At 40.3% G+C, this 13,345-nt stretch overlaps 2 protein-coding genes across 5 annotated transcripts in view; both read right to left on the bottom strand.

Moving 5' to 3' along the window:
• Positions 1 to 117: 117 nt before the first annotated feature.
• Positions 118 to 3,401, bottom strand: cd79a (CD79a molecule, immunoglobulin-associated alpha). The gene is made up of 5 exons (XM_086154454.1): positions 3,307 to 3,401; positions 2,258 to 2,599; positions 900 to 1,015; positions 656 to 718; positions 118 to 530 (listed from the first exon to the last, which is right to left on the bottom strand). Exons 1-5 carry the CDS (start codon positions 3,344 to 3,346, stop codon positions 405 to 407), a joined length of 687 nt encoding a protein of 228 aa, XP_086010580.1. The 5' UTR covers positions 3,347 to 3,401; the 3' UTR covers positions 118 to 404.
• Positions 3,402 to 4,432: 1,031 nt separating this feature from the next.
• The window catches only part of arhgef1 (Rho guanine nucleotide exchange factor (GEF) 1), a 48,379-nt gene continuing 39,466 nt past the window's right edge, over positions 4,433 to 13,345 (bottom strand). For 3 of the 4 annotated variants that reach the window (XM_086153995.1, XM_086153996.1, XM_086153998.1), the window contains 14 exons: positions 12,989 to 13,114; positions 12,669 to 12,783; positions 12,085 to 12,185; positions 11,872 to 11,946; positions 11,721 to 11,796; positions 10,538 to 10,705; positions 10,346 to 10,433; positions 10,107 to 10,211; positions 9,929 to 9,981; positions 9,679 to 9,822; positions 9,478 to 9,591; positions 8,126 to 8,307; positions 7,673 to 7,777; positions 4,433 to 6,787 (listed from right to left, as the gene is read on the bottom strand). In XM_086153995.1, coding sequence (XP_086010121.1) covers positions 7,703 to 7,777; positions 8,126 to 8,307; positions 9,478 to 9,591; positions 9,679 to 9,822; positions 9,929 to 9,981; positions 10,107 to 10,211; positions 10,346 to 10,433; positions 10,538 to 10,705; positions 11,721 to 11,796; positions 11,872 to 11,946; positions 12,085 to 12,185; positions 12,669 to 12,783; positions 12,989 to 13,114 — 1,422 coding nt within the window. In that variant the 3' untranslated portion in view covers positions 4,433 to 6,787; positions 7,673 to 7,702. The remainder of the gene's footprint in view (positions 6,788 to 7,672; positions 7,778 to 8,125; positions 8,308 to 9,477; positions 9,592 to 9,678; positions 9,823 to 9,928; positions 9,982 to 10,106; positions 10,212 to 10,345; positions 10,434 to 10,537; positions 10,706 to 11,720; positions 11,797 to 11,871; positions 11,947 to 12,084; positions 12,186 to 12,668; positions 12,784 to 12,988; positions 13,115 to 13,345) is intronic. The other variant, XM_086153997.1, reaches the window with a different exon arrangement.

Here is a 13,345-nt window from a genome sequence, read left to right as displayed (position 1 = left end):
ATATGTATATATATATATATGTGTGTGTGTGTGTGTGTGTGTGTGTGTGTGTGTGTGTGTGTGTGTGTGTGTGTATATATATATATATATATATATATATATATATATATTCTTGTCTTATGCAAAGAAAACATTTACCAGCCATACAGATAAAGGAAAGAAAATACATGATAAAAAAAACATTTGCTAGAATTTCTAAGATCTAGTTTACAGCCACAAGTTTTCCTCAGAATACATTTTGCAATCTCAAGAGTTTTCAGCAGTTGTATAAGGACCTTCAACAATCTCACAAACTGTAATAATTGATTAGTAAGTGATTACAATGTTAAAGCTCTTAAATGCCAGCTGTAAAATGAGCCCCGACCAATTTATTTCTTGTTTCACTTTTCTTTATCTTTTTCGGTCTATGGCTTCTCCAGCTGGTCGACGCCCTCCTCTCCCACAAAGTTTTCCACATCCTGGTAGGGACTTGGTTCTTTGGATCGTTCAATCTGATCGTACGATGGGCAGCAGTCGTCTAGATTCAGGCCCTTGAGGAAAAGCGTAACACAAAACAGCAGAAAATGAACAGCGGGTATTCAAGACGAGCCTTTTGTATTAGGCAAAGCCTCTCCAGCTCAGGAGTCAGAGGGGATGTGACTCATTCAAATCTTACCTGATATATGTTTTCCTCTTCCCTCTTTGCTTTTTTCTTTTCCAGCTTATTCAAACTCTTTGACTGGGAGAAGAAAACAAGAAGCAATAAAGCTGTGAAACTTGGTAAAGCAGTATTTGGACATAACCAAAGCAGCGTTGGGTAATTTCGGAAAGTAACCGTGGTTTAATTTGCACAGCAGAAATGTCAGAGGTGGCGGTTTCGTATTTTTACATACGACATGGCCTAAAACTGATCTGCTGACCTTGTTGAGAAGAGCAACTGAAGGCAACAGGATACAAAGTAAAATTAGGATTCCCTCAGCTATCAGGATCCCATTTTTGGTCTTTTCACTGAGATTTATTGTCTTCTCCAGCGGTCCTGGAAAACAAAGAACAGTGATGGCCAAAACAACAACAAAAAAGTAAATCAACGTTCATGTCTTTACGGTATTCAACAACTTGCATTTGCTTGATTCTGTGGCATGAGAAGAAAAGGGAGATCAGCATGCCTATAAATAACCGATTTCTCAAGCTGTACTTAGACATTTATTGAAAAACGAACTCTTATGTAAGTGAACCTTTTGGAAAATAACAGAGTATCTTATGAAATAGATGAATGAACAATAGATTAAATTGTTCGGCAAGGGTTAATACGTAATCACCAGAGCAGTTTAGCGGTTGCTGAACATTTCCACATCGAGCGTCTGCAGTTAATGAGATTAAAATGCAAAAAGATACTTCACTGTGCAGAACGTCTGTTCCTGTTTCATAGACTACATTTTGATCCAGACGCTTCAAGAGCGCGGTTTTAAAATAAATGGCAAGGCGGACCACAAGGAGGTGGTCTTGGGGCAAAAGCTGGGATGTGCGAAGAATTTTGCCACTCATGCAAACTCTTAGACTGCTGTTAACAGGATTTATGGCTTATGAGGTGTTAGCCGTGCTAATAGCTCACTCAATTCCATCTTGCACGCGGCACACGCAGGCATTTATTGCATGTTCAGCAAAATATAACTTGATTATCAAAAGTAAAAGTAGTCCGTAAGAAGACTCATTAACGTATAATATGATACAATGTATTTCTGCCGACAATGAATGCATTTGAGAGAATATTAATTCGGTGCCTAATCAATTTGTAGATATTTTAGGATATTTTGGGTTGATTAATAGGCACTGTACTGCTTATCATCATTGGTGGTATATCACGTGGTTTTGCTCAGGGCACCGGCAATTGTGGGCCACCACGTGGAGGATTGATGTTTAAAATATTTGTCATATTTTTAGAACTTCGGAGGCCGGAGAGGCAAATGGGTACTAAATTAACAATTAATAAGCCAAAATTTTGGTCTCTTTCTCCCTGCCCCCCCCTCTAAATATATGCATAAATGTTGCCTGGAGATAAAATCAGAATAAAACACGTACAATTTGAGGAAAGCAAACGTGAGGAAGAAATGATTAGGCTCTTCACAAACATTTCCAAAAAGCTTTAGCAGAGGAAGTAAAGAGGAGCACCAAAAGAGTAGTTACAGGTAGTTACTTTACGAGTAATTACTAGTAGTTACTTTGTAAGTCACTTTTCACAAGTGCATGTGGACACACACTCACACACATATTAACTCACTGAAGACCTGCAGGTATGTGCCGTGTGTGTAGTAGAAGATGGTGCTGATGTTGAGTAGACACTGGTACAGACCCGAGTCGTTGGCCCGCAGTGATGCCAGGGTCAGGTTTCCGCAGAACCTCTTTTTGTCGCCCACTTTGTCCTCCACAACATGGACCCTTGACATGTTCACCAACTCGGGGCTAGGGACGTATGTGGCGAACTGGGACCATTTCAGCCACTCGATTGTGACGGGTTTCACTGCGGTTTGGAAACAGCACTTCAGGATGGCCGAATGACCGAGTTCCACCCTCAGCCAGGGTCTGTCCAGTTCCATCGTCACTTTCCCCTGAGAGAAACACACTGCGGAAGTGGTGGGAGACACTTTTCATATTTGCTCTATTGTTTATTTTTATTTTTGTTTCACAGATTGTGCATTCTTCTCAAAAGTGACAAAAGTGAAAAACAAATGCATTCTTGCAAGTTTTTTTTCCTTTCTTTTACACTACTTGAGCAGTTGGATTTCAAATTTGACTTCATAGTAAAGCTCATTTCTGACTTATTCAAATAACAGAAAGTACCCCTTGTGTCTTCATGAAAAGAAAAATACGACCAAGAAATCCTATTGAAAAAAAAAACCAAGAAATTCCAATAACATATTCTGACCAAGCAACATTCACTTTGGTAATATGATGTTCTTAATGTGTTTTTAATAAACATAAACCTATATGAATTAAATAATTGTTGCTCCACTGGAAGAGCCGTGAACCCATTGAAATAACTGTCGCGTTGTAAAAGTGCCTCTAAAAACTCCTGAAACCCAATATTTCCAGGTAAAATTTGTGTGTGTGTGTGTGTGTGGGGGGGGGGGGGGGGGGGTTATTGAATGAAAAAAACGATTCAAAGTTCGGTGAAAACGGGTGGACTCGGTGCTGTAGATTCCAGGGCGACCTTGAAGTCGCACAACTGAGCGCAAAAACACAAAATTGCACAGAATGAACATGCATTTGAGAGAAGGGGGGTGTTTTCAGCTCTTGGTTGACCGGATTCGACCAGAAAACACAACTCACCGTGCATGATGCAGACCAGCAGTACGCGGCCCGCTCCCATCCTGGTGCCCCGGTGGTCCGTCTGCTGGAGTCGGCTGAGGAAATCCACGGTTTCAACGGTTTTGGCATTAAAGAAAAACAACAGAAGTGTTTTTCTTTCTTCTTTTCCGGTGTCAGGATTTACGCTCTGCTGATTTTGCTCCATTTGCATATTTTTTTTTTTTTAGCTGAGGCGTTTACATCAAGAAGGCTTAATTCTGCTTTACAGAGCTGGAGAATTTTGACTAGAATTCTGATAACTATAATAAATGACAATTATTGATAACCCAATTTAAAAAAAAAAAGATCCCAGTTTACAATGGAGCTATTTTTATACATCTATTCACGATTAATACTGGTGGCTTTCTGGACCATTAATTCAGGTTTCATTTGAAAAGCCCACTTGTCTCTCAAGGTCACCACACCTCCAGATTCAAGCAAGTTATGGATTACTTGTATTTTTATTGATCAAGGTGTGAAAAAATGACGATATTGGAGTTTGACAGGGTCGAGATGATCAACCAAGACATTATGAAATAAAATTAAAAAAATAAAAGCTTCTGATACAACATTCAGTAAATATAATCTGGATGATTGATGAGTGAAACTGTAATGACCCTTTCTGGAATATATACTTAAGTGCAGTTCTAGGCACTTAAATAGCATCATATACACTATTAGGTGTCATTTTGCAGATTTTGAATATCTAAGAAACATCAGAATCCATTGATATCAGGGTCAGATATGATGACTAATGCCTGTGGTCCATTAACATAAAATTCTGTGACTCACGGTGCCACCAATGACATTTGATGTATGTTTTTCAAAACACTTTGGGATATCCACATGGAAAAATGGTAGGTTAGTGCTGTTCTTTTTTACAATAAAGCTCTTGGAAAATGGGATTTGTATTTTCGTGCAGTTTCTTTATCATTCCTCGCCTGTCCTGCAGCCTCTTCCATTGTATTGTAGATGGCAAAAATGTACACATTCAACCCCGATAAATAGTCTGACTCTAAATTACATACTTTTCGATGGCCGTTGTGGGTAAAGGAAAAAAAAACACTCTTCAGTCAGAACTCACTCCATGGAATGACAAAAGCAGGTATTAATTTCCCCAATTTATTTAAAAAATTAAAAAAAAGAACGTACCACATTTTTTTTCCTTAAGTATATATCATGAAAGAGCCTCTTATACAATAAAATCAAAAACCAAAATACACAGTATATTTCTTGCATATTCATTGTTTATAGATTGACATGGTGACAAAAATGCCTTGCGTGACAGCAAGCAGTATCTTTTAATTGCCGGCTGGCAAAGTTGTCATGGCAATCGACAGGGAAAAAGGGAACAAAAAACAAAATGATTGTCAAAAGCAAGTGACAGGTGTGGAAAAGAGTGGAGGGCGTTACACGCCCGTTAGATGGATGACGCCTTGAAACACGATCCACGGCGGGTTATTTTTCCACTTGTACATGTGCGCTTAAAAATAAGGAAAGAAAAAGTATTGCAGCTACATTTGCATAATTGTTAAATTCATTCATGCATAGACAAAGTGCGGACACTGTCTCTCACTGTTCTGGCCAAATGCATAGTCGATAATTGCAAAAGTTTCTCTAAAGAACACTGACAAAAAGAGTAAAAGGAGCCTCCCTGCTCAGTTAAAACTGATCCAATTTAGTGCATGCTTGGGCAGAGCCATGCGGTGGATTGGATTAGATTTGGTGCAGGTGCTGTCAAGACGTGCATGGATACCAACAGAAAAAGAGGGGCCCGTTTAACACTATATATTTACATTTCTTTTTCCTTCAACTGAGTCTCTGCTTTCAGGTCCTTCAAAGCAGACAAGGATCGTCTTTTTCCAAATCTGAAATTTAGAAAGTTGTATTTCACGTAGCTTCAAGCTATGTGGATGTGGTCTTCCATCGTTCCTTTCCCCAAAAATGTTGGTTCTTTCTTTGCATTTCTAAAAAGCATTATTATTATTATTGTTATTATTATTATTATCCTCAGGTTTTGCTATCTTTTGTTGTGGATTTTGTGTGGACCCCCCCCCCACACACACCCTTTTTTTTGCTTGTTGTTTTTGTTTTGTAACTAGCGGGGTTTCTTCCTCTTGTCATTTATCCCACATTCAGAGTCACACTTCCATATCCTCCTCTGAAGGGGCCAGTGAAGAAAAAAAGATGACAAGGCGGGTTGGTGAAGAGGATGAGCAGTCCGACAGTGCACCCATGGTCCTGTGTACTACAGAGAAATTGTATGTAGGAAAACTTTAACAGCCCCCCCTCCCGGTTTGGCATTTTGAGTGTATTTTTGTTCATGGTCCGTAAAACCTGAATGGGGGGAATGATCAAACAGTGTTGGCCCCTCAGTGTTCGTAGGCGTGTATGTATGTGTGTGTGTGTGTGTGTGTGTGTGTGTGTCATCTCCTTCGTTTCCCACATGTATCCCAACTCCTGTCTGCTCCAAACTCACTTGATTGAATCAAAGGTTCTAAGCTCACCAGCCTCTCTAACATCCGCAACTACCTTTTGTGACGATAACACGTTTCTCGTCCGCTTACTCTCAACTTGTCCTGCCCGGAGCTCCTGGGGGTTTTCTGCAACCCAGGGGCGACTCGCTCATCTCACGTGGCTCAAAGAAATAAATAAAAGCGGTAAGTACAAACAAGTTTCCATTATTAACAGCTCGATTAGCTATAGCGCATCTATTTATAAATGTCTTCCGCATGACCTAATTACAGTAAGAGCCCCGAAACAAACATCTTTAACTTAAAAAAAAAGAAATGGTAACACACATACACACACTAATTTTTGTGTCTTTTTATACTAGGCCCTACCCTACAACTGTCAAGAAATGTAACTGGCAAAACGATTAAGGGAATATGCGTTGAAGGAAAAACAGAATGAATTCAAGCCTAAGGTACTTTGGTATAAACTTGTAATAACACTATACAATGTATCAGCAGTAGTATTTTCAAATACGTCTTGGAAAAAGGCCCGTGGTAAAGCTTACTGTGTTGGAGTACAGGTCTTTTTCCTGTTACTTTCAAACCCTGATTTTTGGCAAATATGTATTTTAGGTCCTTACATGCATGATTAGACATACTGTATGTGTGAATATGTGTGTTACGTTGTATTGCAATCGCTACGTTTTGTTAGGCAGCATCTAAAAGCAAAATATTGCTCAATTTTTTGCTTGCTTTTTTGGCACCTCTGCAAAATAAGTGTCGAGAAGCAGAGCGCCTTCATTTCCTTTCTCTTAGACGGCCTCCGCCAAAACCCGCATCTCTTCCTGCAAGGCTGCGGAAAGCAACGAGTGTCTCTGCGGAACAATGGTGATATTTTTTTTTTTCTGTTGACTCCATTGTTGTTGTAGTTTTTTTTTTCTTTTTGTATTTCCAGGACATTTCCGGGGGGTGTCTATCTCGCACTTGAAACACCAATATCCGGAGACAATCTGGAGACAGGGGAAGACAAGAGGGGGGATGAATAGGAGTGAGACCACACACAATGTTAGCCATTGCGGCAAGAAATTCTCCCACCGCCACATCCTCACTTTTAAAAGTTTAATTCACTAGTTAAGGGTGACCCGAGTTACAAAGGATGGACATCTAGGCAAGGCAGAAAACCTAGGTGTGAAGTCAAAATTCTTTTTCTTTTAATATGCAAAGTTGTTGATATTTTAATGTGTCAATCCAGTCTAGAAGTTGCAAAAAGTATTGTTTTGCTTGTTACTTTCAACCCTTCTGAAAGTTGGCTGTGGTGAAAATTGTATTTTTCTGAAGTTGTTAAAGACACTAACTTAAAGCAAAAGAAAAACAGAAAATGTTAAATCAAGAAAAAAAACTACAAGTAAAACTTTGAAAATTGAACGAAAAAACAAAAATACCAGGGGGAAAAAATGTCTTATAGTCAGCTGAAAGTTATCTGGCAATTAGATGGAAAAAGCTATAAAATCAACTTGGAAAAAACAAACAAAAAAAAAAAAACATATGTAAAAAATTACATGAAATAGGTTAAAAAAAAGAAAGGGAATTTGGAAAAACAAAAGGACAAACTAAAAATGCAGTGGGAAATTATCTAGATTAAAAATGTTGAAAATCTACATGTAGAATTGGAGAATTGGAGCATATATATAATTTAAACAAAATTGTGTGGAATGCAGGTTCTAATAGCAATTTACCATAACCAACAGAAATCAGGCTACCACATATAATGCATTCATTTATTTTCATTTTTAGGGGACAGCTCTGAAATCAAATCATGATTATATTTAATCAGACATGGTTTTTCATTTGGAATGTTTCTAGAGCATCAGATAATATCACTTAAGGTATCTCACCCAGTGGGCTGCAGGTGGCGTGGCAGCGTCTTACTGGAAGTTACCCCCTTCCAGTGTGTACTTGGAGAGGACTTCATACAGCCTGTTGTGTTCCTCTTCCACAGTCTGCAACAAAATCAATATTGCCTTCAGGACAGAGGGCCCCTTACGTGCACGCTCACGCACGCACGCAGACACAGACAGAATGTAACCACCTCTGCTTAACATCCTCTTTGTCTCCCTCTCTGCGTCTCTGACACATCCTGTTGCAAGCTGGACATAATAGCCATTTTCAGAGACGTCCAATTTCACAGGGCAATTTTCAGCCGATAACAGCGCTGGCTAAATGGCTTTCGATTCTCAAGCTTCTTTTAGTGTCCAAAGTGCAGTGGCCCTGCTCCTTATTTAAGTTATCCTCGGTGTCTGACTCGCCCCTCTCATCTGTATCTGCCATTTAGGGGCCTGGGGCCTCACCTCTAGCCTCTTTAGGTCTTTCACCAAGTTGCCCAGCCTCCTGTAAACTTCCACCATCTGCTCGTGGGATAGGACCAACGGTGCACTGATGCTCCCCTCCTCGCCGTCTTCTTCCTCCTTTGTCCCTCCACTGCCTCCTGGAACATTGTTGTCCTCCAATCCCCTCTCCAAAACAGGAATGTCTGCAGCGGATAATAACAACAATACAAGGGATACGCTTTTGAGATGTTTTGGTGAAAAAAAAACAACTATTTTTTTTTGGTATTACAAGTTCTCAGCTGGTCATAGATGTTGTTTAGATGCTGACTATCAGTTGAATAAATGCAGTGACAGCTAGTGGCGTTGTTTTAAAGTTCTGTCAACCAACCAAATTCCTACCTTTGCAGTGCCTGCTGGATTTGTGCAGAGTGTAGGATTTCAACACAGAAACTGATGTGCATTTTCTGACTAAAACCTAACATCTTTCCAGCTTCTACCTGACTCTAAAAGTAAAATGCAACTTTTTCTGATTTAACATTGTCATCTTATAATAATTTGATATATTTCTGATATTTAAAAAAGATCTTTCTTACATTAAAATTAAGTCTTTCCACACTTGAGGTTAAGTCTTTCTGTATCACTGTCATCTAATTAAAGGTAAATAATTTTATTGGAGGTGAACTTTAAAATAGGTTAATTTTTTATTGTAATCTATCTGTTAATGATGTTGAAAATCTGCCAACATGTCCTCTATAATAAGGAGAAAATAGATGCCCAACTTCTCTCTGTGCTGCAAAACAGCACAGATGAGCTGAGTGTAAGCTAACTAGCCCACCTCGGGTTAGTTAGCTCAGTTAGCTCGCTAGCGCATTGCAATCAATGGCTGTCCATGGAATTAGTAACCTAACTCTGCTAAATCCTGCTGTGTAAATGTTGTGACACTATTCCCTGGTTAAAGATATAATGTCAAGGCTTAATGGCCAAAACTCCATTGAGGGAGTAGCATTTTTAAAATCAGCATGTTGTGCTAAGTGGAGGAAAAAGAGCACTTTTTCACTTATACTTTTCAAGAAACTGATAACATGATGATAACATTACTTTTATGTGGTAAACGGTAACGCTCCATGTTTTGAAGCTGCTAGAATGTGGACTTTTGATGTTTTGGTCGCGTAAAACTACAACTAATTGTGCTAAGCTCCGTAACCAGAGGGGGTGTGTTTTGTACCATAAGGTAGCACGTGCGAGAAGAGGGCATCAATCGAGGCAAACAGGCCTATTTCCCCCAAAGTGCTTAGGTGATTCTGGCTAGAGCCTCTGCTCTGAACTCTTGAAATTAAAGATACAGACATCATTATTCACATCTATTGACTGACCGGAATCAAACTCTGGACCAGGCCTCTGGGATTGTTCTGCGCCGTTTTCTTCATCAGGCTGTGAATCTTCAGAGAGACTGATGCTGCCCACCAGCAACCTTTTTAGTGACATGACTGACAGGAGATGCATGCGGTGGCTCGGTTAGGACACACATGGCAGTTATGAGAGCCGGCGGCAGAACGAGGGAGACGCCTATTCACCTTCACCCAAAGCATGATTGGCCACCTTTTCCTGATTGCTGTTTGAGTGGCCAATCATGTCAAAGCCTTTATCCGACAGGAAATCAATCAGTGACTGCCCCTGGTCTGAAGACTTCTCATCCGTCAAGCTGTCCTTATCTCTATCTGCAGACACACACCGGCTTTAACTTTGATTTGAGCCCAGAGGACCGACAACAAAAAAATGTACTTTTAATTAACTTCTCGGCAGATAAATCACTGCCGTTCTCACCATTGCTGGTTTTCAAACCTCCATTCTCGGCAGGACTCAGAGGGGCGTTCAGTCTGATGGAGAGAAAACGGCACTTTGAAGCGGGTTGAACTTTGGCAAGTTATTTATCCTGCTATTTGGAAACACACACGCACGCACGTACGCACACACAAACACACACACACACGCACAGACATACGTTAATGGACTGAATGGAGACGCTCCACTTCCGGGAATCACCGACCTCATCTGTACACCACTCATTTTGAGATCATCCACTGCCGACTTTATCACGTCTGTCCAACTGCAAGAGCCCCATGTGCGCACATGCACACACAAACACAAACACACACAAAGACGCACACGCATTAGATTAGGCTTCCTTTTGAAAAAAAATATGTTGCAAATGAAGGTTTTATCTTTCCCTCGCACACTCACAATTTCCTCTCGCCGAAAGACTGCGCTACCAGCTCATAGATCTGAGCCCCGTTGTCCCATGTAAATATTACATAGAACGCCTTTCGATCTGACGGAGAACGGAGAAAAGAAAAAAAGAAAAACTGTAATGTTTTGCGGTGCACATTTAAATACAAAAGATACCAAGTATAACTGTTGCTCTGCAGGACAAACCTGTTGCTACCTCTCGAAGGAAAACGGAGTCCAGCTTGATGATTGGGCTTAGCATTTGCTTTCCCTCAGGAACAGAGCTGTTACTCTTGCAGTGGCATTTGAGCAGCATCTTGTCATCCTGCCTCTGCAGAAGCACCAGCAGGTCACCCAGCAGGACGCACTGCACCTCTGGGAGACGTTGGTATAAGGGCAGGGGTAGAGCGAGACATCCAGAGGCACAGTTAGATACACAGAAAAAGAATGCCAGTGAGCCATAGAGATGCCTAAGTTAGAAACTATATAAATAAAATTTGAATCATGTTAATGGATTTGAAGCTTTTTACATCTATCACCATTCTATCTCCACGGGATATGAAGAAAAGATGCGTCATTTTTGAGTAGCAGAGTCTGTCGAAAAAGAAATTCACACAGGGAAAATGATCCTGTTTTAGGATGTTTACATTTGTGGCCGGCATCTGGTAAGAATAAAAAAAAAAACAAAAACATTTGTTCGAGTCAGGAAGAGAATGCAGCGTGAGTGAAATTTACAACGTCCTTAATTTTATGTCACAATAAATGCCATGCCATTAAGGTTGGGAGCCACTGCAAATCCATTTTAGCCGTGTTTCCATTGGGACATTTTCACTGTGTGTGATGAGGCGCTTGTCTGAAAAACACGCTTGATTTCGCGGGAGGCCACGAGCAGAAGATGTGGAGACTGGAGAAGTGTTGAAGGTTCCATGACAATTAAAAGATAAACACAGGAAAATATATACTACTACTGTTAATATGTTCTTCCTTCCTAAACTAACAAAAACAGAAATCTAACATTTTCAGCCATTAAAAATCAAGACGACGCCTGATATTGCGTCGAAACATGCTCGAAAATTTTGTAAGAGTAACTGAGCTCTGAACCGCAAATAAATCAAAGTTTTTGTCTGTGGCGTTGAACAGGAAGTTCACCTCACTTCCTCTGTGGTGGGGGTATGTCACCTCACCAACGAATCAGGAGCCTTATCCTTGCAGAACTAAAGAATGCTTTTTTTTTTTTTCCTCAAATTTCAAGGTTCAAGGTTTCAAGGTTTCAACGTTCAAACACAAAACTAAAAAGTCTGTGCTCAAGCGAAGGAAGCAACTTGATTAGCTTATGAAGGAGAAGGACTGCATGCTAAAAATGTGGTCAGAAACAGCTGTAGTGTTTTACCAAAGGCCTTCTCCTTAGTGACTCTCCACGTCAGAGGACCTTCATAAATCATCTGCTTCTGGGTCAGGTCAATGTTCTAGTGATGGCAGAGAAAGATTTGTGGGTGAAAACATCCCAGCAGGGAATTAAGGAAGAGAGAACATCTCCATACCTTATATTCAGTGTAAAGCTCATTGCTGGGCTTGAGTCCCGAGGTGTCAAGCCTCCGCTGGTAGTCCTTCAGATTCTAAACACAGAAGCATGTTAGAAGGTCAGAGGTCAGGCGTCACATCTCTCAAGGAGGAGCTAAACAGAAGTCCCGAAGGACTTGACTAGACCCCAGTGGGACAGCCGTGACCGAGCTAAGGGGTTTTGTATTTCTCACCAGAAGGTTCTCCATCACTTTGACCTCTTCATTGACATGGTTGAGAATTTTGCGGCAGGCGTCGGCACTCTGCTCGATCCTCTCCTTCTCCACCTGGTCCTCTGTGGAATGCGCAAATGCAATGATGAAGGAGATAGCATCATTGGTGAAGGCACAAGTCAAATGTATGAAAAATATGTTGGCCAACAGCACTTTTGGTGTGTTAAAAGTTGAAATATTTTCCACTTTTGGATTGTGTTTGGCACTTGGTCTCAGCATATTTTGATAAAAAAGCTCAGTAATTTTGGACAATCAGTTTTTTTCTTTTTAATTGAATTTAGATGCTATTACACAATTAACGAGGAAATATGACAATATTTGATTTAGCGGTGTAATGTGTCAGTGTAATAAAGCTAACATATTTATGCAATAAATTCACTGAATGCTTTTCATAAGGTAAATTATTTGAAATTATGAGGTGAATACGAGATTTTTAATATTATTTATGGATATCGTTGTATTGGATCATGTCCATATCACCCACACTTGTTCATGTTTTGAAAATAAACATAGATCACTAAGCCAGAATATAAACACACACACACCAGTGCTTTTGGCAATATTCTTCAGCAACAGCGGGTACTTGGTCAGTCTCTGCATCTCTATGGGAATGATGTCCTTGAGCTGCAGCCTACGGCACTGGGGTTTACTCTCCGCCTCCTGGAAACACACACACACACGCACACACACAGGCATGTGCGTTAGATTTGTATGTCACAGTTCAGTGTGAATATTTGCATATATGATATTTGCATAGCTGTGAGTGCATTTGTGTTTGAAACCTCTTGATATGTTGTTTTAAGAAAGTCTTTGCCTTAGAGATTAATGTCAATGTCTGTATCACATATACACACATGCTTTGCACCTGTATAAAAGAGTTAAAGCGTGGCTCCTTCTTTTGCCTGCTCTTGATCTGGTCCAGTGCCCATGACTGGTGGCTGCAGAATCGAGCTGTCAGTTTCTGGAACCAGACCCCTTCCGTTCCACCAAACTACGACACACGCACACACACATACATACACAGACTGCAATTAGCATATTGTGCAAACCTATGTTCATGTTTCCTGTACAGTTAGATGAAGTTTGATAAAGTGGCTTTGGCAGTTTTCCCATTACAAGATCAAACTTTGACATAAATTTAGCATGTAAGATTTATACTCTTGGAAAAGAGTGCCAGCAGGAACAACGTTGGCATCATAAGGGACTGAAGACAAAAAAAAAA

Source organism: Fistularia commersonii, chromosome 10 (genome assembly GCF_037954325.1).
Source record: "Fistularia commersonii isolate RoL2024-O1a breed Wild chromosome 10, RoL_Fcom_v1.0, whole genome shotgun sequence".
Taxonomy (NCBI): domain Eukaryota; kingdom Metazoa; phylum Chordata; class Actinopteri; order Syngnathiformes; family Fistulariidae; genus Fistularia; species Fistularia commersonii.
The sequence above is the reverse complement of the archived record's forward strand: the minus strand, read 5'-3'. Positions and strand labels throughout refer to the sequence as shown.